This window comes from Anser anser (genome assembly GCF_964211835.1).
Source record: "Anser anser genome assembly, chromosome: 2".
In the NCBI taxonomy this organism is placed as follows: Eukaryota; Metazoa; Chordata; class Aves; order Anseriformes; family Anatidae; genus Anser; species Anser anser.
The window spans coordinates 4,743,378-4,764,769 of NC_139721.1; the positions used below are offsets into that span (position 1 = coordinate 4,743,378).

Sequence of the window (21,392 nt, forward strand, 5' to 3'; positions counted from 1 at the left end):
TGCCTGCAGTGAGATATTTTTTCAGTCTTTATTTGATTTATGTTGCTAAGTTTTGCAAGCAAGCAAAATTTGGAGACCAAGCACTTATCAGTTTGATGGTACTCTTCTGCATTTTGTAGCAAAATAATCAGAGGTACGAATGCCATGCACAAAATGCTGTTACCGAAGTTGAAATAGACTGAATTTGAAATGGGCTTTTGATTGAACCTGGAATAGGTTGGACCCAGGATATTCCTACATGCAAATTTGAGAACTACATCTAAAGGGAGAGGTTCCCAACTTTTTGCATGCTGTACATAAATTTCACAACAGAAAGTTTTTTGAAATTCCCCTCCTTTGTAAAGCAAAAGAAACTTAACTTCTGTTGCTGGCTGCAACCACAGGGTGAAGATGTTTTTCCTGCTGGTCCTCGTACATGTTAGAGTGAAGATTTATTGGAGAAGTTTGATTTAGGAATTTAGAATTGTAGACAAATATTGAAGTGATGCATGTCATAATATATAGGGCAAACATTTAGCTTTTCCTTGCCTGTAGAAACTGGTTGAATAACTGAAAACCAATGATTATACATAAACTCTAAAGACAGTATTTGCAATAATATTGTAGGAACCATACGATGATCAAGCATCACCACAGGCAAAGTCCAGGAATACCTTTCGCTTTCATTCATCCTTTTATTTCATTTACTCATTTCATTCATTTTTCACTTCTTACTTTCTAATAAATAGGAATTTCAAGACAGCTGATAACAATTACTTTAATTTTAGATACCTTTTCACAGTGCAATATATTTCATTTTCATGTTATTGAAGGGAAAACTAACAATATTGCTGTTAAATGTTGTTTCCAGATCAGCATTAAGGAAAGTGATGGTTGATAGCCAAAGTTTTAGTTATTTACGTATAGGTAGAGTATACTACGTTTCGTTGTGGGTCCACAATAAATTGTTGGTCTGCTTGCATCATGTGGGCATGTTGAGCTTACAGAAAACTCAAAACTTCAGAACTGAAGGGTGGTTTTAAATTTGCCCTTGCAGGTAGTTAGCATCAAGAGGAGGTAGATTTAAAAGTATTTTGATGTGTTTTATGAGCATGCAATCCACGCCAGCTTGTTTGGAAGTTCTGTCTGGTTATGTTTCACAAAACATCTTACAAAGTATTACTTTTTAAAGAAATTATCTCCATAACATATCGTTTATTTTAAAGAACATCAAATTAGAATAATTTTTCACAGCTTATATATTTCACGGATCTTAAAATTAATTACTGAAACTACTCGCCCATTTTATTTTGTATTTTCCAGTCTGACCTTAGACCGTAATTAAATCTTCCTTTCCACAGTTTATGTGATTAACTCAGAGATTGCAGCAGTGTCAAATCACCATGGCCTGAATACAGCGGAAAATATTTTAAAGTATTTGTCAGTGAGTAGATGAGGAAGTCGTACATCTCCAAGCCTGTGTCCTGGATGCTATCTTGACACCCTGACAGCTTGTCCCCCCTCCAAGGCCTCACTTACAAAGAGCCAGATCTCTGCAGACATGATCACTGCTAACAGTTTGGGTTTAGTTGGGGCAGTCCTTCAGTGCTGCTCCTCCTCCATCTTTGAATCACGTCTTGGTATTTGTTAAAAGAATAGTTTTAAGAGGGAACTGCAAGGAAGCAGTTTTACTTTCTTTTTTAATACACAAATCACTCATCATCACAGGATCATATGGATTATATATCAGGGTGTGTCCTTCAAAAATATAACAAATATTATTCTAGTCATTTATCAAACTAAAATACTCTTAAATGTTTTGTATTTCAGAATTACAGTAGACTGGCTATTACCATCAGAAGTTAAGTTGAAACCAAGAAAACGATAGCCAGAAAATTTGAAGAGAAAGTTGTCTATGAGATAGAGAATCGCAGTCTGATTCATAGCAAGACAGAAACCGAGAAACAGTTGGGTGGTAAATGAATTTCACTAGGTAACCAACCTTTCTCATCCATTTAGAAAAACCTTCAGGTTTTTCATTTTTATTTTTAAGAATTAAGAGAGGTGGGAACACTTTCATATCTTAACAGCTTGTGTGCAGGCTGTTTTGGAGGATATTTTGGCAATGTCAAATAAGCAACATGCTTTAGTTACTGGGAGGTGTTAAGGGACTGGGGTAGTACATTGAAAAAAAAGGACTAACTTGATGAAACTAGGGCATCTGGCACAAAAGTAACATTCTCACATGTCAAAACATGCTATTGTGTGAAATGCTTGGAATCAGCTGTTGCTTCTAATTCTTACCAAAGCCTTGGTTACTCTAAACTGAGGGGAAAAACTTGCAGGGAAAGGGTTTCAGACATAACTAGACTAGTAGCGATTTCAAAGAAAAGGTACTAAGAATAAAGAGAGCACCAAAAAGTGAAGATAAATGAACAAAACCTCCTAGATTAGGTAGAGAGCCAGTGGTTATGTCCTCGGATTTCTGAAGGAACTGGTAGCTGAAGCTGCAGGCCCAGAATTTCTATCAAAGCAGTGGGAAGAGGCTGGATGGAAAAAGGAGTAATAAATACTAATGGAGTTGTGTAAGCATTGGTCTAGGACCATTCTTTCACGATCTTGTCAGTGTGAACTGATAGTGATTTTTGCTTTAAAAAAAAAAAGAAAAAAAAAAGAGAAGAGGAGGAAGAAGAACATACTGATGAAATATGTTGTTGGCTCAAAGACAAGCACCACAGTCTCTTCAAAAAGATCAGACTACCACACAGGAATCAATAGATAATCTCAAAAATCAAAGTACCATAAGCGAAATGGATGAAATGTAAGTCCAGAAAGGAAGATTATCTGTTCTGAGCCTAATAACACAGAAATCTGCTAGAAGTTCAGCTGTCCGAAGTGACTGGAGGGGGATTGATTTAGTGTTGCTCTGACCTACCAGCGTGATTCAGCTGTGAAGAAAGGTGCATGGGATGTCTGCACAAGTCTCTAATGAAACCTCCCGTGGGAAGCTTCTTACGGAAGAGCTCTAATTAAACCAGAGTAGGAAAAAGTAAAGTTTTGGAGGTGATCAGCTAATGAAGACTTATTGTTGGGTTTACGTTTATGGGGTTATGTTATCACGCTGAATAAAATCGGCTCAGATACCGAGTGAGTAACTCTAGCAGGTGGATTCTGTGTTCACTACTCAAACATCTGAGACAGTCTCTCTTGCTTTGAACTACACTTTCTCTGATACAGATTTCTTTAATTTAACAAAATCAGGGCATAGGAAATAAGTTGACTTATTGCTGGAAATCTGTCAGAGGACCAGTTTGTAAGAAGGGGAAGAAATTGTTTAAATCGGGCAACTTTTGGCATAAGAACATACTGAATAGTACCCGTCTGTTAATAAATGCAGTTTATTTTTTTATTTTTAAGGATTTTAATACAATCTTAGAGCAGGAATACTGACGGAGAGGAAACTACCACATGATGGTTTTTGATCAGATATGAAAAGGAGGAAGAAACCCAGAACTTTGTGGTAGCAGGACAGTTAACTCATTCAAGTTTGAATCAGGCACATGCACCTAATACCTTTTGTTACGGTGAGTTAAGTGACTTACTTTGTTTTCGGTATTTTATTTTACAAAACTTTATTGTCTTTTTAAAGAAAAAAAGGCATATATAGGTTACTTCTTTGTAGGAATATTGCTTATGAGATTGCAGTTAAGCCATAACTGGTGATTGGGGAACACTGTAAGGATGATAAATTGTTGCACAGTCAGAGCAAGGTGCTTAATTTTCTAGGTACTGTTAGAAGCAAATTGAATAATAGATTAATTGAACATCCAAATTAAAAAATGAAAAGCTATTGAAATAATCAAGACAATGGGTTACATTTCCAAAAAGAGGTTCAAAGGCAATTGTAAGGAAGAAGACTGAAAACACAAAGAAGCTGTCTTGTAAAGCAGTCAGTGAAAAGTATCACCAAATCTGCAGAGAAATAGATTTCTATTACTTTGATGGACACAGAAGATACCGTTTGAATAAAATTCAGAAAAATATAGTTCAGCTTGTGGACAATTAAAAAAGAATAAAGGAAAAAAAGATCAGAAGATGTATGTATGAACAAGAGAGGCAAGAAAGATGCTTTGATCAGGCAGGATTTTAATTACCCAGCAATTAAATGAATTGTACAGTTAAGTGTGCAGAGAATGAGAAATGAAAAATAAGCTGATTCTACAATCAGGAATATTCTGAATAGCCTATGTAGGACAGGTTCAACATGTAATTGGTTTCGGGCAGTAAGCAGGAAAGGAGGCCTTGTTCCAGAAGGCATACGCTCAGCTTTCCTTATCTAGCTTCTGGTTTTATTCAGCTTTTATTTCTCTTTAAAAAATAAGTCATACGCTTGGAACTGAATGGCATGAGTGCTGTAAAATGAAAGCAGTCTTTTCACTGACTACCCTGGACTTCGGATGAGACTCTTCTACGGAAAAAGGGTGTCCTTTGACTGGATTATGACATCTTCTGAGGAGAAGCGCAACTATACTCAGCTGTAGTTTAGAAGTTTGTAGTTGAACAGATTCAATGGAAGCTTTTTCTTTTATTATCTTTTGCTAAAAGCAAAATAAAACTCCCATAAAACCCCAAATAAAACCAAAAGAAAAAAATTTTTATGTGGGCACTCACCCCCACACCCTTAACGTGTTTTGACCCTTCACTTAAGGGCAGCTTGGTCTACGATCAGTAGAAATTTTCTGGGGAACAGACGATCTGGGGGGAGGCAAGGTGGTTTAATTTGCAGTGATCGTTCTGAAGCAGTCCATCATTTCATCAAGGAAGCAGAAGTGAATTAATGACTATAAAGAACATAAATCCACCTCAGTAAGCCTTGTAATGCTGAAATTAATAGCTTCCAACTGTCAAAACCTCAACAGTACGAGCATGAGACTAGAACAGACAGATTTGTATGAGGAAATATAAGCTTTGACTGAAGTCCCCTCTTTTTCATTTTCTCTCTTTTTCTCATTTTTAGTGTTTTTTTTCTCTCTCTCTCTTAAAATCAGCTGCTAATTGGCTATTTTCTATCTTAAGAGATTTATTTTTCTGTCTCCTTTTTTCTCCATTTCTTCCTTAGCCTGTTCCTTCTCCCCATTGTCTCTTTGCTAAAATGCTGTTGAAACTTTTTGATTTTACTTTTATTTTATATACCTGACCTTTGTATTAAGTGATCATAATGTGTTTTTGTATATATATATAAGAGATATTAAAGTTTTAGACCAGGAAGAGGTTAATTTGATTTGATTGATTTGAATAATTAATTTGATTTTTACAAAGGAAGCCAGTCAAACAGAAAAACCTTCCCAAGCTATGATTGTATACTCAGTAGTGATCTTATTTTACTATGCGTTTTCCTTATCAAGCAGAAATTCAGACTCACGTCAGTATCATTTTTGATTACCTTTGGATACATTAGTAAAAGTTACAGAAAGAGATGGGCTTTTTTTGTTGCTGTGTTTAATCTTACTGTATAAAAGAGCTGAGCAAGCGTATTTTGAAGTATGGCTGCAGTAAGAGCTTTCATCGAAGACACTATATTTGTTTTCTGTTACTCATTACATTTTGAGTGGTGTCATAGAAAGTTGTGGCTCAATAGTGTCAGACATGTACAGAGCTGTTACAGAACTTTCATATCAAGGCCAGAGACAAGAGATGAAATAAGGAAGAATCTTAATTAAAAATGTTAGTAGTATATAGAAAGGGTAAAATGGCTCAGCAGTGTCTGGAATTACGCAGAGAGAAATAATTGGTTGCCTCATGTGAAAACTTCAGGGAAAAAAAAGGCAGCAGCAGCAGCAATCCTCAATAATTAAAAGAAGTGTCAAGGGATAATTACATTTCTGTGCTTTGATAAACAGTCAAGTGTCAGTTATCTGAATCAACGGTGGGGTTGGGTTATTCAAGCTAAAGGAAAAGTGCAGGTATTAAAAGCATTGGAAACCTTAAGTAAAAAACACTTCAGAGCAGAAACAGAGGCCACCAGCCCCAAATGTTTCTGCCTGAGAGCCTTTGAACAGCACTCCCAAGCTGTGGGAGCAGTTAGTGAATTTATTATAGTGGGACTTGAGGGCTCAGAGCCGCAACCAAGCTCGAGCCAAGCACTGCTGAGTTGGGGACGTCGACAGCCCAGGGCTTCTCAGCGGGGTCTTTGCCTTCCTCACACTCGGATGGGTAGGTGGGGTAAAATACGATGTTACACCTGTATATCCCATCAGTTGGATTCATTGGCCCTCCCAATTACTGCATCCCTACTTGCTTTTCTGTCACACTTTTCTCCATATACCCTTCACCTGCAGAAAGAAAACACGTTTTTTGTCACTTACAGAATTGCAAACTAGTGGTTGCGAAACAAAGAAAATGAGAAATGAGTGATAAATGTAGTCAAAGGTTTGAGATCAGATGAAAATAAGACCAGTAAACAGCAGTCAATTGGAGTGAACATCCTGAACTTTGTCTGCTTAAAGAGGCAAAATGACCGCTTCTGGTTTCCCAGTGACTATAATTTCTTATAACTTGTTGGAGTAACCAGTGAGTTTGTGAACGTCTGTTCCTAATGAAGGTATTAATCAGCAGTGCTCTCACTATTTGCTATTTATGAACTATTCTTGTTAACAGGTAGGATGTATTTGAAGGAAATTATTTCTGTTTATGGGTACTTAACAGATAGGGATTTGTATTGCTTGCATGTTTTTTAAATTGATATCATAACATGAAATATACATCTCGATGTTATTTAATTCAGAAGTAGATTGCAGAAAGTGTCTCAATGTAATGTTGTTTGGAGAGCCTTTTATAAACTTATCGAGCTGCATCTCAGAACCATACTGTGAGTAGGAATTTCAAGATTAAATTTATTTGTGACTCATTTCCAGCCCTTTTGTTCTCATGTCAATAATGTTCTTTAGTTTAAATAGCTTTTCTCAGTCTCTGAAGTTTGCCCTTTTTTTCTCTAGCTTTTTATTCGGTGCATTTCAAGACAGCAGTCAGAGCTACCTCTCCTAGTCTCCTTGATAGCATAGTGCTATTTTATTGCCTGTCTCACAGTCATTTCAGTAGCCTTTATCTGTGTCTGTTGCACAATATTTTTTTTTTCTGAGATCTGCATGACAAGACTAGCTCTTCAGAAGGATTATTCCTGACATGGATCCTCAATGATCTCTACCTTAAAAAAGTAAATTTGTGCTTTCCGTTTCAAGATTATCTATCGTTATCTCCTATTAGTCGCTGGAATTGTAATGAATATTTAGTATTTCACAGAACATGATGTAGGCTATCAAGACCAACATTGCCTCACAAATGTTAGTTTGAAATTGGTGAAGATGGAGCAAATCCAGCCTGTTAAACCTTCTGGCACTTTTCAAAGTTTATGTACTAAGACCAATGTGAATTTCGTTGATATCCAGCTACAACACAGTGATCAGCAAGTGGCTGCAGTCCCCTCTGGCCTAACAGGATCTTCAATGTTAAAGATGGATAATAATTTAATTCCTCTGAGTAAATACAAAATAATTAAACCGACAAAACTTTCAGATGAACATTTTAATTCCATTTCACACTTTGGCTACTTAACTCCCTAACCAATGCTATAGTAAAGCAGTATCTGGACTTACTTCTGTCAGAGATGAATGTAATGCTACAAAAAAAGTGTCTATATTTCAGACATTGTAAGGTTTATGAATTGATTTCAGATTCCCTTGTCACCAGCATTTTTCATCCTTTAGTCTTCCTTAGCAAACACAGGCAGATGCTCCATAGCTGGCTAGTGAGAGCTGGATTGATGCCTGCAGCTCCACTGCTAAAGAGTCAGATATATAACAAGTTCTTTCCTATTATCTTGGCTAGTGTTCCGAGTGACAAAATGGCATTTGTCTATCCAGGTGACTTGTGTTGTCCTTAAAAGCATGGAATCAACACGTGTTTCATGCAGTGTTCCTTCCCAAGCACTTGGTGTTGCTAGCTGGAAGTTCAGCCATTGTTAGGAAACCCACATATACAGAGGAGTTTCAAGTAATAGGCTAGTTTTCATTATAATTAAGCTTTTTATCACATTCATATGCCAAATCTTAGAAATCCGAATATATAGGATGTCCATGCCCAGGTGTTGGCAGAGGGGCTGCAGGGCCTCCATGGGCAGAGGCTGGGGCTGCCCGGACACGGTCCCATGGCAGGGAGGAGGCCCAGGGCGAGGGAGAAGCAGCAGAGGGCCCAGGCCCCAGGAGGAGGAGGGCAGGAGGGGCTCCAGGCCCACAGGCAGCAGGGATTCCCCGGCAGCCCTGCAGAGCCCCCGCTGGAGCAGATCTCCACCCTGCAGCCCGGGGAGGGCCCACGCCGCAGCAGGGGGACATTTCCTGAGGGAGCTGCGGCCGTGGGGAGCCCCCGCGGGAGCAGGGTGTTCCTGAAGGGCTGCAGCCCGGGGCAGGGCCCCCGCTGGAGCAGGGCCATGGGTGAGGAGGAAGGGGCGGCCGAGAGGGGCTGGGGGGGCTGAGCACAGCCCCCATCCCATCCCATCCCATCCCATCCCATCCCATCCCATCCCATCCCATCCCATCCCATCCCATCCCATCCCATCCCATCCCATCCCCTGCACCACTGGGGGCAAGGGGTCAGATGAAGGGGGACGTTGGGACTGGGAAAGATGGCAGGTGGAAAGTGGTATTCCGTTTTGTTTCTTACTGCCCAAATCTACTTCAATTGGTAAAAAACAAAGTCACTTTTCCCCAAGTGGTTCATTTTACTCATGGCAGTGATTGATGTCCCTACCTTTATCTCAACCCACAAGATTTTTCATCCTTTTTTCTCCCCCTGTCCTGTTGAGGAGGGGCAGGGAAACAGTGGCTGGGGGACATCTGGCAACTGGCCACCAGCAGCCCACCAAAGCGTTACTTCAGTTTCTCCTTCAATTTTTGCCTTTTTGAGAGGCAGTAGCGCAGTCCATGCAGTTCTTTGGAGCCAGTAATACTCGGGTATCTCTGCAGAAGAAGTAAACACCAGACAAAGGTTTAAAAAAGAATGCTAGCTTGATGCAAGACAAGGAATGAAAACGAGAAGTTCGTGACTGTTTACTTGTGAGAAATATTTTGGCTTTTTGGCTGTCAGAGCGCATAGTTTTGGTGCAGGACATCCGTTCAGAAAGCTGCACACAATTCAGCCGAGTAAAAACGGGAGGAGGTGGACGAGCCCTGTCCCTTGTGGCGATGCCTGCCTGCTAGGGAAGGCAGCTTGTAGCAGAGGTTAGAGATGATAATCTGGAAGCTGTTCTTCAAAAGGCAGAGTGGCACACAATGAAACTCTGTTATTTTGAGTGTTTGAAAAAAATCAGCTACTTGATTGTCAGGCAGGACAAAACCTTCCCAGGTTTTCTTCTGTTATTGTAATAAATTGTTTTGAAAACAATGTATTGTGTGAGATTAAGAACAGCTCTGAAGTACTGTATAGCATCTTTCTTAATCATTCTTGTTACTTCTAAAGTATCTTTTGCATTGGTGCTGGCAATTTGGTAATAATCCAGTAGCATTACCTAATTTATGGAAAGGCCACAGACGGCATTTACCCTTATCCTGTACCTGGAGTTTTAGTCTGCAGAGCTGTGGATGCCATACACTGTGCCACCAGTGAACCTTTAAGGGAATTAAGTTGGATAGTCCTATGGTATGAACTCACTATGGAGTTGCTGCGTGGGTAAATTTAAAGATGAAGGGATCAACATTGTGCAGAAACCCACATATTTCATTTGCCCGAGGAACTATGTTTTATTTACATCCCATTCTCTGTAGATACGAACTAAAATACGGCCCCATTGGATTTTTTTAAACACACTGTCTGTTCCTTCAATTATCTCATACTGTTATTTTTTCTTCAAATTTGAAACTCAGAGTATTCTACACAGGATAGTGAATAGTTCTTAATGGCAGAAATTCTAGATTTGATCCTCGATCGATGTTATTTATTTATTTATTTATTTAGGAATCTTCATGGAAGTTCAAGCTAGCAGCATGTATATTCCCAGTATGCAAGTACCTTCTGGATATCATTGGGTAGTACTGTTTATACTGAACCTTGCACTGATGAAGTCTTTGAACTACCTTGGGGAAGAAGCTTTAAACTCAAATACCGTAGTGATGACTCCTATACTTTTCGTGACATGCTAAAATCTAGAGAGGAGGCTGTAACGTACGGCCGTTATATAGATAATGCTAAAGAAACAGGAGATGTAAATGCAGGTTCAAATATTTTCAGTGCTGAAGTGGAATTGCCCTGAGCATTTCTCTAGAAATTAAATCTCAGTACATAGTATCTGGCAATTAATAGCAAATCAAAACTGTTTTATATGCGGTGATTAGTCAGTCTTTAATTGTCATTACTTCATATTCTGATGGCAAACTGAGTTTATTCAAGTTTGTAAACACTGAAATAAACAGAAGTAAATATTTGGTTCAGTAAAAATTTTACTGGTATATAATAATGTCTAGGTGAAAAGTCACTTGGGATTCTTTGTATTTTGAAAATGAATCCGAGTCATCTTGCTATTCATTAAGCAGTGCTCTCCTGCTCCATCATAAATAATAAATGCTTTGATGGGAAGACTCATCACTTGTTAGTGAAATTTGAATATCAGCAAGTAAGTTAATAGATACAAATAAAAAGCAAGCTAATGTCATCACAAAATATCTTAAAACATTTCTAAAGCTGTAGCATGAATGTCAGGCTTGGATACCATCTTCTGCCTAGGAAAGTGGAAATTAATCAAGATTATCTAGAGCTGTTTCCTGTTTTTTTCTGTTCCCCATTTGAACGAGACATAATTGGCATGAATATACAATATTTAATTTTATGTGCTTGCCCATGAAACCAGGTGATTTTCAAATGTTTGGAGAAGCTTATTCTGTAAGATCCCATGATGTCAGAAATAGCTTCATAGTTCTTCCTTTCAACCGCTGTTAGGAGTGGATCTTCATTATGGAAGGTTGAGGCGTTATATGTAGATGTCCCTTGTTACCACCACCATACCCCAAAACCCAAACCCCATCCCTCACCATAACACCCCCCACAACCTCCCCCGCATTCTCTACCCCCATTTCTGGGGTCGGGTATCTTAGAACATTTATGGGAGATAATGGGAATTGAAAAAGGTGCTCTAAGCAGAAATGCATCTTTCATTCTCCTTTCTCCCCATCCTCTCTAAGTCAGTGTTCCATGTGAGGAGGTCTCTTCTTGAAGACGAATCATGTTTGTGAATTTATGTGGATTAAAATATTTCCAAGATGTGTACATTTAAAATATTACAGGCTCTGTTGGATGCCTGAAAGTAACAACCACACTAGGAAATTTATATTTTACCCCGCTAATTGTTGGAAAATATGAACCCTTGATTGGTATGCAATTAGAAGTGTAACATTCTGTTAAACATATCACACGGCATATGGCATGTTAGTAGCAAATCCTCTAATTTGAAATGAAAAAACTATGTAGTTCTGCATATTAGAAATTTTTGCTGGGGATCAAAATTTGCCATTTGTCTAAATATCAGAGGGGAAACATACCTCCTTAGTTATTTTTGTCATCTATATTTGGTTTGTTGTATTAAATTTCTGTTCTCTAACAATAAACAAATATCAAAGTGGGAAACCCGCAAAGTATTTAAATGTGCCATTAGTTCCAACTAAATCCAACTGTGCCTTTTATTAAATAAATAAATACCGAATTACCTTATAATGTGTGCTTTAATGCAAACAGGTTAGAAATGCTGAGGCAAAAACATCTTTGCACGGCCACAGAATTAAAATTCAAAGGACTGGAGGTAGAGTTTATTGGGATGCATCGATGGCGATCCAGTGGTGCACTGTTTTGTCAGTTGAAGTCATACAAGAGGTCCATAGATGGTCACAGAATCACAGATAAACCTCAGTGGTCTTAAGGCTTGATATATGAACATATAGTCTTTCGATATATATATTCTCTTATCCCTCTTTCTGGGTGTCGTGTTTTGGGGCCATTTGGGATAACATTGTCAACAAGTTGCTGCAAGCGAACCTTCTGGTAGTGGCTGAAGTCCTCGTACGGTTCCAGAACTAGCACTTAGAAAATGCTAGCCCGTTTGTAAGGCTAATGATAAGGTAAATATAATATAAGGTAAATGATGCTAATTGTAGGCATGGTTTATTGACAGATGGCTTGGGAGTGCAGGTTAGGATGGGAGCGAGTAAACCACATCCAAGAACAGAATAGTTTCCTTTCCCTGTGCTTGTGCGGGGTTACTGTGTGTTTTCAGGTGCCGTTAATGTCGGAGGGGATTGCATTTCATTGATTGACTGCTTATACACCCCAATTTTAGTGCGTGTCGGGGGAGTTGAAGAGATCTTTGGATCCTTCAGAAGTGTTTTTGTTAACAGGGTACTTGACAAGCTTGTTATCTCTAAGAATTGGAAGTGCTAAATTTATGTCACGATTAGCAAGTAATATTTACCTTCTTCCTCAAAATTTCTGGCTTCCTCGTCAGTCTTTCTCCGTTGCTACGTTAGGATAACTCATCATTTAACAAATGTGCCTTCTTTCTGCGTTAATTTACATCTTGTCTCTGGTCTCTTTCCCATGGCATAGTATTTGTGAGACATCAGTCTGATGGTGTAAGTGCCAGCACATCTCAAAGTAACCTCCTAACGCCGGCTTTATTAAGTGTTTATCCCGAAATGGTGAGTAGGATCCCCATTCTGCTCGTCTCCTTGCCCCTGCCTTTGTCGCTCTCCTCCTTCAGTCACTGAGATGACTCTTACTGAAACGTAGCTGAGTGCTGCAGCCCAGCCTTGTGAGAATTTGTGTCCCTATCTCAAACTGGGCAGGAAAGAAAATTTTTCTGCTCTAACAGATGACTGATCATTTGTTATGCTCAAGTACTGACATCGGCTTTGTTGCGACTTTGTGCTTCATTTTGACATTGCATTATACAGTCAATTTGGCACTGAACTGGAGAAAATGAGAATACTAGGAAGCAGATTCCTCAAAATATTAATTTTGTATCACAGACAGCTCTCCAAAATGTTGCACGGGGAAGAGAGAGCTCTTCTTCTTTCTGCTTTACTGACCAAATTACAGTTACTTTGGAAATCTTCAATCTAGTACATTTAAAATCAGTTTGTGCTACAAAGCCTGAGGTTTGGTATCGGTTGTTCCTGTTGTGTGTTGTAGTCACTAATCCTTTTAATGAAGAGCTTTTAGCATTGAAGAGATTCTATTTATAGTAAAACCATTAGAGCATAAAGCTCCTCATTGCTATTCTGCAGCATGTAGCTGTAATGTTTGTCAGCGGAGAAAAGATATTTTTAGCTGCAGCATTCAAAACAGAGGCTGAAAGGTCAAGAATCCTCGCGGGGATATGTTCTGCTACATCAGTGCTATCACACAGCTGCTGTTTACTGTCTTATCGTTCTTCAGTAATAAGAAGATTTCTTTATTGTGACACTAAAGGTATAAAGCATCAAAAGGATTTTGTGCATGAAATGAATACTCGGGGAAGGATGATGTATCCAATCACATTAAATGTTCTACTTCTCCTTAAGTGAATGATTTTATTTTCCCGAAGACTATCTCAATACCTATTCATCAAAAGATTCATTCTAGGAAAGTTTTTTATTAAAGGGGATAAGACCTAATGCAAGCAAAAGGCAATCTGCTGAAATAGGGAAGAATTTCAAGCACACGCTATTCGGCCTGACATCTCCACCATTCATTTTCTGAGCAGCGTACTGCATGAGCAGAAGACATAATATCAACGTGTAGTTCGCCAAGGGAAAAAAAGGAGTCTGGAGATTTCTACTGGTAACTTGAGGAGCAGAATTGTGGGTGGCGGTGATTATATCTGCTTCAGGACAGCTCGGCGAGCACAAAAAGCTCGCGTGGTCCTATTGAAGCAGGTGTAAAAGGGAGGTGTAAAAGGGAGAAGGGAGAAAAGAGGAGGGGAAAAAAGGGGTAATTATAGGAATACGAGGCTTGCATGTATCAGCTGAGTGTACAACGAGCAGCCTTCAGAAGGCTTTCTAATAGCTTTATATAAAAATCGGGGGAAAGATTAATTGCCGCACTGAGAAAATTAGGGCTGTGTGATCAAAGGAGAGGCAGAGAAGAAATGGCCTGTTGACAGATGGCTTAGGAAAATGAAAAGATTTTTCAGAGCATCTGAGTGGAGTTTTTTGCTGCTTGGGAAGACACAAGCGGTGTCATATTTTAATAATAATAAGCTGCTGTGTAACCCTTTTTATTCAGAAAACATTAGGTAGCATAAGAAAAGCATGAGTAAAATAATACGCTGATAGGTACACTTTCTTCTCAGGGTATAATAAAATTAATTGTGCTTTTTCTCTAGGAATTTCTTCTAGGTCTTGCTGCTGGAGGTTGTTCTTATCTTCTGACACATAGAGGCCATTATCCCACACTTTTTAAAACAGGTTCTTTCATATCAGGAAATTACTTTAATTCCGCTGTTTTTGCATACCCCAAACAGTTTTTCGTACCATTTTTCTGAGCTTTCTCTCTGGGTAGCAGTTGAGTTAGTCCATGTGGGTATAGCTGACCACGCGTTAGTAGGCTGCTCCTGTCTCCAGCATCTCGTAACATAAGCTAAAAATTGAAAGATTGTCAAAAAGAAGAGGAAGGAGAAACCAAAAAACATCTAAATTCTGTATTTTTTTTCTGTTGTAATTGAATGAGATTTAGGTAAATGGGCATTGGCTGAAGGGAAGGACAGCCGAAGGGAGGCTATGGGTGTATTAGAAGACTCGTAGGGCATTAATGGCTTGTTCCTACCACATCCGAGCGCTGGTCCTTAGTCCTGTTATCTCCTTATTTCTCACTCCCATGTGAAAGAAATTCATGTGTTTCTGGCTCTGTCACCCACTTCAAGGCACAGTGACTCAGTTCAATTCACTAAAATAGCAGAAAAGAAACCTGGGGTAGGGGGGAAGTGTTTTGTTTTGTTTTGTTTTGTTTTGTTTTTTTGGCCAGATTAGCGAGCTGAATCAGCGTGCCTTCTAACGGGGATGAGGAGCCAGAGGTGGCAAAAGGGCAGGGCAGGTGGGCGAGTCTGGGTCCCCCTCCCTTGTGTGGGGTGCTGAGCTTCTGATGGAATTTCTCTCTTATGAAATCCAGGAGCAAGAAGTGAAATCCAGAAGGAGGTTGTGAGGATAAGGGGAGAGAGGCTGAGTTACGCAGGAGTTGTGTGAGCAGCCAGTCCCTGTGTGGAAGAGAACACCCTAAGAGGGGCTGTCAGAAGCCATCCTGATGCCGCCCAAAGGCTCGTCCCATCCCTGCTCTAAGTCTTCAAACCCATGTTGGTGTCTGCTCCTTATAGCTCCAGGTCCCGCAGTGCCCAGAGATGTTTCTTTCTGTTGATTTGTTACCTACAAACATGCTCAGCTTGGAAAAAGGAGGGCATTACCTGGGGCTTAATGCTGACGTGGGAGGTGGTTGCTTGTAGGGGTAAGAGGTACGCGCGTGTGGGTCTGGCGGCTCTGGCTATGAGAGGTGCGCCAGCAAGGGCCATCTGTGCTTAGCCTCCTGGATTCTGAGTCCTGGAGTATTTGCTGAAGCTATTTCTGCGGTGTGGTTATCTGAACACAGAACCTGAGCTTCATCTTCCAGCTCACAGAGGGAAAACAACAGTACAAAGAAAAAGAAAAAAAACTTAGAATAGAATCTATATGGGATGAAGGAATTTATCCTTAATTCTTCACTTCATTATGGATGTATACACACTTTCCTAATGAAAGAGGAACTTTATAAACATCAGTGATAGATTTAAGATAGTGGGAGAACAAGAAACGCCTGGGATTTTGATGGTAGAGGAAAGAATTCGGGATGTTTTTTCTTTCTGTAACCGCTTGACAGCAGAAGGGATCATCAGAGAGTATGATTAAAAATGATGTAAAATCATAATCAGTGATCTTAACTGCAAATCAAGAAGTTAGTTGTTCATAGCTTTTATAGCCTACAGAGGTGGTCAGGGTGTTGGTGGGAAAAAGAGTTCTAGATCACAAACGGATAAAAGTCGTCATTGCATTGAAATCCTGATGTATACCCGAGTTTTCCTCAACTTCCCTAGTTAATCTTGATGCTTTTTATACTGACTAGCCATGTGAAATCCTGCGTAGGTTTGCTATCTGTACTCTGTCTTGCTTTTTCAGGCTATTTAATTCTTATTTGGGCTCAGACCAGCTGCAATTACTTTAATGGTGGTATCTTTGTTGCAATTTTGCAATCACTGTGACATCTATTTTTTTTTGCAGCTGCTTTTTTTTACAGTTAGCTGTTCACATAGGACCTAATTTGCTTTATTAGCTGAGCATTCTTGGGAGAAGCAGAGGGTTTTTTGGTGTTTGTTGTTGTTGTTTGGTTATTTCTCTTGTTTTGTTTTGTTTTGTTTTGTGGTTCTCTGGTGGCTTTTGTTATCATCTGTCACTGATGCTTATAAAGCTTCTCTTTCATTAAGAAGGTATGTGTATAACGAAGTGAAGAACTAAGCTGAAGGTCAGTCGTGCGTTGGCTGGGGGTTGAAGCCTAGTACATTTTGCTATTGATTGACATTCAACATTGCTGTTAATTTGTAAAACTCGGAGCTAGTCAGTTCCTCGAACTCTTTGTTTCCATTAAATTCTCCCATAGATCTCCTCTGTGGGCAGAGAGAGAGGTTAAAAATAATTGCAAAGTAGACTTGCATACCCTTACTGACATACATTCAATGAACACACAGCGACTGACAGTTGCCATTTACTAGTTTCGTATTTTCACTTTAAATACATAGTTTCTGTGAGAGAGTGGAAATGTCAAAGCTGTATCTGTAGCGAAGACAAAAATACTTGCCTGTAATTACTGTTCTCTGAAAATGTACTTTGCGAGGGGTTTTATTTGTTCTCCTTTCTGCTGCATCTGAGACTTGTCTACCCTTTTCTTGATTTGCTTATTAAGCAAGGGGAATTTTCTTATTCTATGGTGGTTTGAGATTTATTGTGTGATTGCCTGTAATTTGAAACCTGGCAAATTTTATAAAGCATGGAAATGTGACCCAGTTCTGACCTCATCTACCTCTGCTGCATTTTGTAGCGATGCCCCTAGCACGTTTGATGGCCCTGCAAGTCCTTTTATTTGCAATCTGTCATCATAAAATGTATTTGGCTCCTGGTTGCTGTGTAAAAGGATTAACAATCCCTGACATGGCTGAAGTTTCAGTTTAGGAATCTCAGTGTAAATCTCCTCGCAACAACAGGAATATCAAGGGCTGTTGTTTGAGAAAGATTGAGTTGCTTTGAGAGATGCGTGGAGACTCGTATGGACACCAGAGCGTCTCATCGCTGTAACTGCAGCTTCTCCAGCTGCTGCAGGGCGGTATCTGGAGAGTTCAGTTTATCTACTCGAGCTAATCCCTGCCTTCAGTTTATTGTACATACAGAGCCTACGCTGCAGATCCAGTCCAAATTAAAACAAAGCACTGGGTCTCAGCGGTTCACCTGGAGCAGTGGTTGTCTGATGGTAGCACTTCTGCAAATAAAGCTGCAGGCGGCGGCGAGCATTTTAATGGCCCTGTCCTTTACGTTTGCTCGGCACAGGACTCTTGTCAATGCTAATGCTGCCTCTGTAATGCGAAGTTAGGATGGCTTGTGATTCCAGACCTATTTGGGAAGTGGATGTATTTTCTGTCTAACTGGTGACTTGCTGTAGTGTCTGCTGGATGTGTAACTACCGACTTGTTTCCTTGTCTATTTAAAGCTCTCCAAGAGTCCTAAGACACATTTTTGCCCTGGTTTCCTACTCGTGGTTGGGTTCCTTGCAAGGTTTGTAAGGAGTTAACAGTTGTAGGTAACCCTGTCATCTACATCTCTTTCTATATGCCATTTCAGCACTTGGATCCTGTGCAATTTTGTGTTAACAAAATCCTAACTTGGGGAACTCATGGGCAGAGTGTTTGTGGAAATGCACTCTGTTGTTCTTGCTGTCAGTTAAATGACTAGGTCTGAGCGTAAAATCGCCCTTTCCCGATTCTGTTCACAATTCTGACTTGTCTGCTGCTGACATGCTGGAAACACCGACGCGATAAAAGGTACTGTTATTATTGCCTGCCCACATGTAGCGTGTTTGCCACAGAAATACTCTTACAGGCTTTTTCCATACAGAAGTCTAAGTAACCACACAGAAACAGGTATTTGCTGTCTTAGTTCACTGGATTCTTCTATGATATACATAGAACAATATATGTAAACATAGATAAATAAGCCAAGGCTTCATCAGAGAAAACCACATTTCTGCCAAATTGCATTATATTAGGCCAAAAAATTTCTTTCCATCCCTGGACACTTGTGAAGGGAATACCTCACGCAGTGCATGTGACTTCTGAAATCATCAGTCTGTTCTTAGGGAGTAAAAGCTGAAAGTGAAAGAATAATTTTGCCTTTTCACCCAGTAATCTCTAGTCTAGGACCTGGAATATACATAATCTGAACTGGATTTAAACATTTGGAAAGAGAATGGTGTGGGGTAGCCAAGGCCTGTGAAGATGTCTAATTTGGCCATCGTGCACTGCGGCTAAGAGCAAAGTGAAATAAGAGCTAGAAACATGACTACATAAGCAGATAGCCTCTTTAATAGCTTGTTTCTAACTAGTTCCCAGAAGAAAATGTTGCAAAATTATCATGCAGAGCTTCTAGAGCTCTTCTTTCAAACTGTGTGTATCTGAGGAAACATTGCGTTGTTGGTCACTGAAACTGCATCACCCACCACGACTCCGGCAGCCTTTTAATAAAGAAAAGAGCAGGTCTGTTTAACTAAAGAAAGCAAATCCTACCTTCATCAATTTATCTGTTTCTTTCCCTGGCCTCTTTCTCACATCAGCTTTCCAACTCAGCACGTGCCAATACGCTCTGCGGTGGCTCCTTCACTCTTCTTGGCTTCTGTTGTCCTCGAGCTGGCGGAGCTCAGCTCTTGCTGGTCCTGTTCCTGAGGGTTCACGGGATGACGTGGAAGACCTCATCCCTTTGGGCTCTAGATCAGAACTCCTGAAGAAATCAAGGGCCCCTCTTCCTCTGAGGGCAGAATGAGCTTCTGACTTCTCTGTTTATAAGGCTGGAGGCTGACTTGGGAAGCTAATATAAATTTTTTTTTTGAAAGAAAAACCTTGGAGGGCTCAGTACCTGAGGATGGTATATCTGTAGGTAAAAAGTTTGTTGTAGCTTTTAAGTTGCCCGACTGCACTGGTACGGGAAGGCAGTTGTTTTCACTGTTGCTTACCTCTCGTGAATTTATGATGCTATTTTTCTGAGAACTCTGAAATGCTTCTTATCATCAGTGAGCGGATCATATCCCTGTGAGAAGCATAATGTGCATATTACATATAGACAGGCTGAGAAAAGATCATTATTCTGCCTCAGGCTCCAGAATAAGACAGTAACGTAGTGGGAAGCTCGGTGTTTCAGCCTCTTGGTTTAACCAGTGAATGACTCATTTATGAAACTTCCCCAAAACGCGCTAGGAACGGATGAGGGTGAATAAAGCTTGGAAAATGGTTGGTCTGAACCATGTCCCCTTTTGGGGTTTAATAACTTGTGACTTCCACACCAGTTTCGAAATTAAGCTAAAAATATGAGACTCTGTTTTGCTTCTGGCAATATCCCTGATTAATAAGCAAAGCAAATGTTTTTCTACACTGAATTACTTCCAGTATCTTTATTTACACATCAGCGTGTCAGAATAGTCATTTCACTTGTAATTTGGCTGTTTTGCCAAACTTTTTTATTATTCCCTTTAGCTGCCACTGGCTTGGCAATGAGGTGGCTTATGTTCTTCTGAGCACAAAGCCTTCCAGATATCTTCCCCAGCGTCCCAGCAATGTTTCTGTCCAAAGACCTTCCTTGTAATTGCAGGTATGGCACCCACAAATCTACGCTCAGCGTGTTCCAAGTTTGGTATCAAGGCTCAAAGGGACTTCAGGTGGGATTTCAAATCTGTAGTGTCCTGGTCCTGCACCTCAGGGCTTTCCTTCTCCTTCCTCAATGTTTGGTTTAAAGATAGAGACACTAAAGCAAAATGGAGTTAGAAGGAAGAAATGAATTTATGATAAAAGGGGTTGCGATGCTCACAGTGAGAGAGCCATGAAAGGTTCAAAGCCGTCGAAAAGCACCAAACAGGACAGTATGGAATCAAGTCAATTTTAGCTGGACCAGACCTCTGCCATCATCTGGTCCAGACCCCACTCAGAGCAGGGCCAACCGTAATATTGAATGAACTGCAAAGTCAGGGCAGGTGTGAGGGCTGTTGGCATCACTCTGCAAGTTCCCCTAGGGCATATGGGGATGTACTGGCAGATTTTGCCCATGCCCTTCCACCCCAACTCCATCTTCTGGTTAACTTGCTTATAAATTGCTGCAAAGGCCTCTTACGTGCACTGTAATTTTCCTTCAGTAATTATGTTAATTCGATTTAGAATTTAAGGTGAGATGAAGGACACAGGGATGTGATGAGGAAAAGGAAAACAGATTGGGAAGGTTCAGTAGCTTTTCTAGAAGGGGAACCCTGAATCTGTTGCCTCAGGTAAGATGTGAATAACGTGCAAGATTAATACAGAAAATCTTGTTGGCAGGTAACTGTTTTCTGTTCGTGTCATCTTTTCTTCTAAAAGAGCATGTGTTTAAAGTTGTGACTGGTTGAGCTTCTTAGCATTTCTGTTCATCTAGATAAAGGATACGATATCGTCTTTGTTTGAAATGTTTTAGCGCGATCTTTTTCCTATAAAACCAAGCAGAAAACCAACCACCAAGTCAGCATGTATGTATATGCAACGCTTAATGCTCTGATCAGTGCAATGTGGAAGTAATCCAGATCTGCCTAAGCTTGTTGGGAAGACTTGTGGTATTTACCAGTTACATGCTTGTACTTTTCTTCTCTTCCCCAAACTTTAGGATGTATTACGCTATTACAAGTAGAGTTTATTAATATGTATAAATAAATCACGTGCTGCAAGTGAAAACCCTGGAAGATGCAAGTAAAATGCTGCAAGAAAGTTGCTCTCCAGTTCTTGTGTTTTGCCAAAGATCGGATCCCATTGGGGTTAAAACATCTAGAACTGTTGTTATTTGTCATAATTAAACTTCCATATGCTAGTATGATATGCTTAGGTTTGATAGCACTGACTCTTAGGATTCCTCAGTTTTATTCCTCTGTTTTATCTCATATATGATAAAACAATAATTTTTCATGCATTTTAATTTATATTTTCTTTCCTGGGCACCCCAAGAATATTTCTTATCTCCATCTTGGAAATTTTAATGCTTTTCTCTAACATCTTTCTTTAGAGAGAAGGTTCTTTTCTGGAAGCTTGTTGCCAAGCTAATTTCATT

General features: G+C 39.8%; 1 protein-coding gene across 9 annotated transcripts in view; it reads left to right on the forward strand.

Annotated features, from left to right (window-relative positions):
* TRAPPC9 (trafficking protein particle complex subunit 9) overlaps nucleotides 1–21,392 on the forward strand; it is a 464,677-nt gene that overhangs the window by 222,879 nt on the left and 220,406 nt on the right. The window contains exon 22 of one of the 9 annotated variants that reach the window (XM_083827408.1): nucleotides 3,397–20,975. The exons of the other annotated variants lie outside the window; for them this stretch is intronic. Within the exon in view, the coding sequence (XP_083683534.1) occupies nucleotides 3,397–3,404 (8 nt within the window). The 3' untranslated portion in view covers nucleotides 3,405–20,975. Of the gene's footprint in view, nucleotides 1–3,396; nucleotides 20,976–21,392 lie in introns of those variants that run through there. 9 annotated transcript variants of the gene reach the window in all.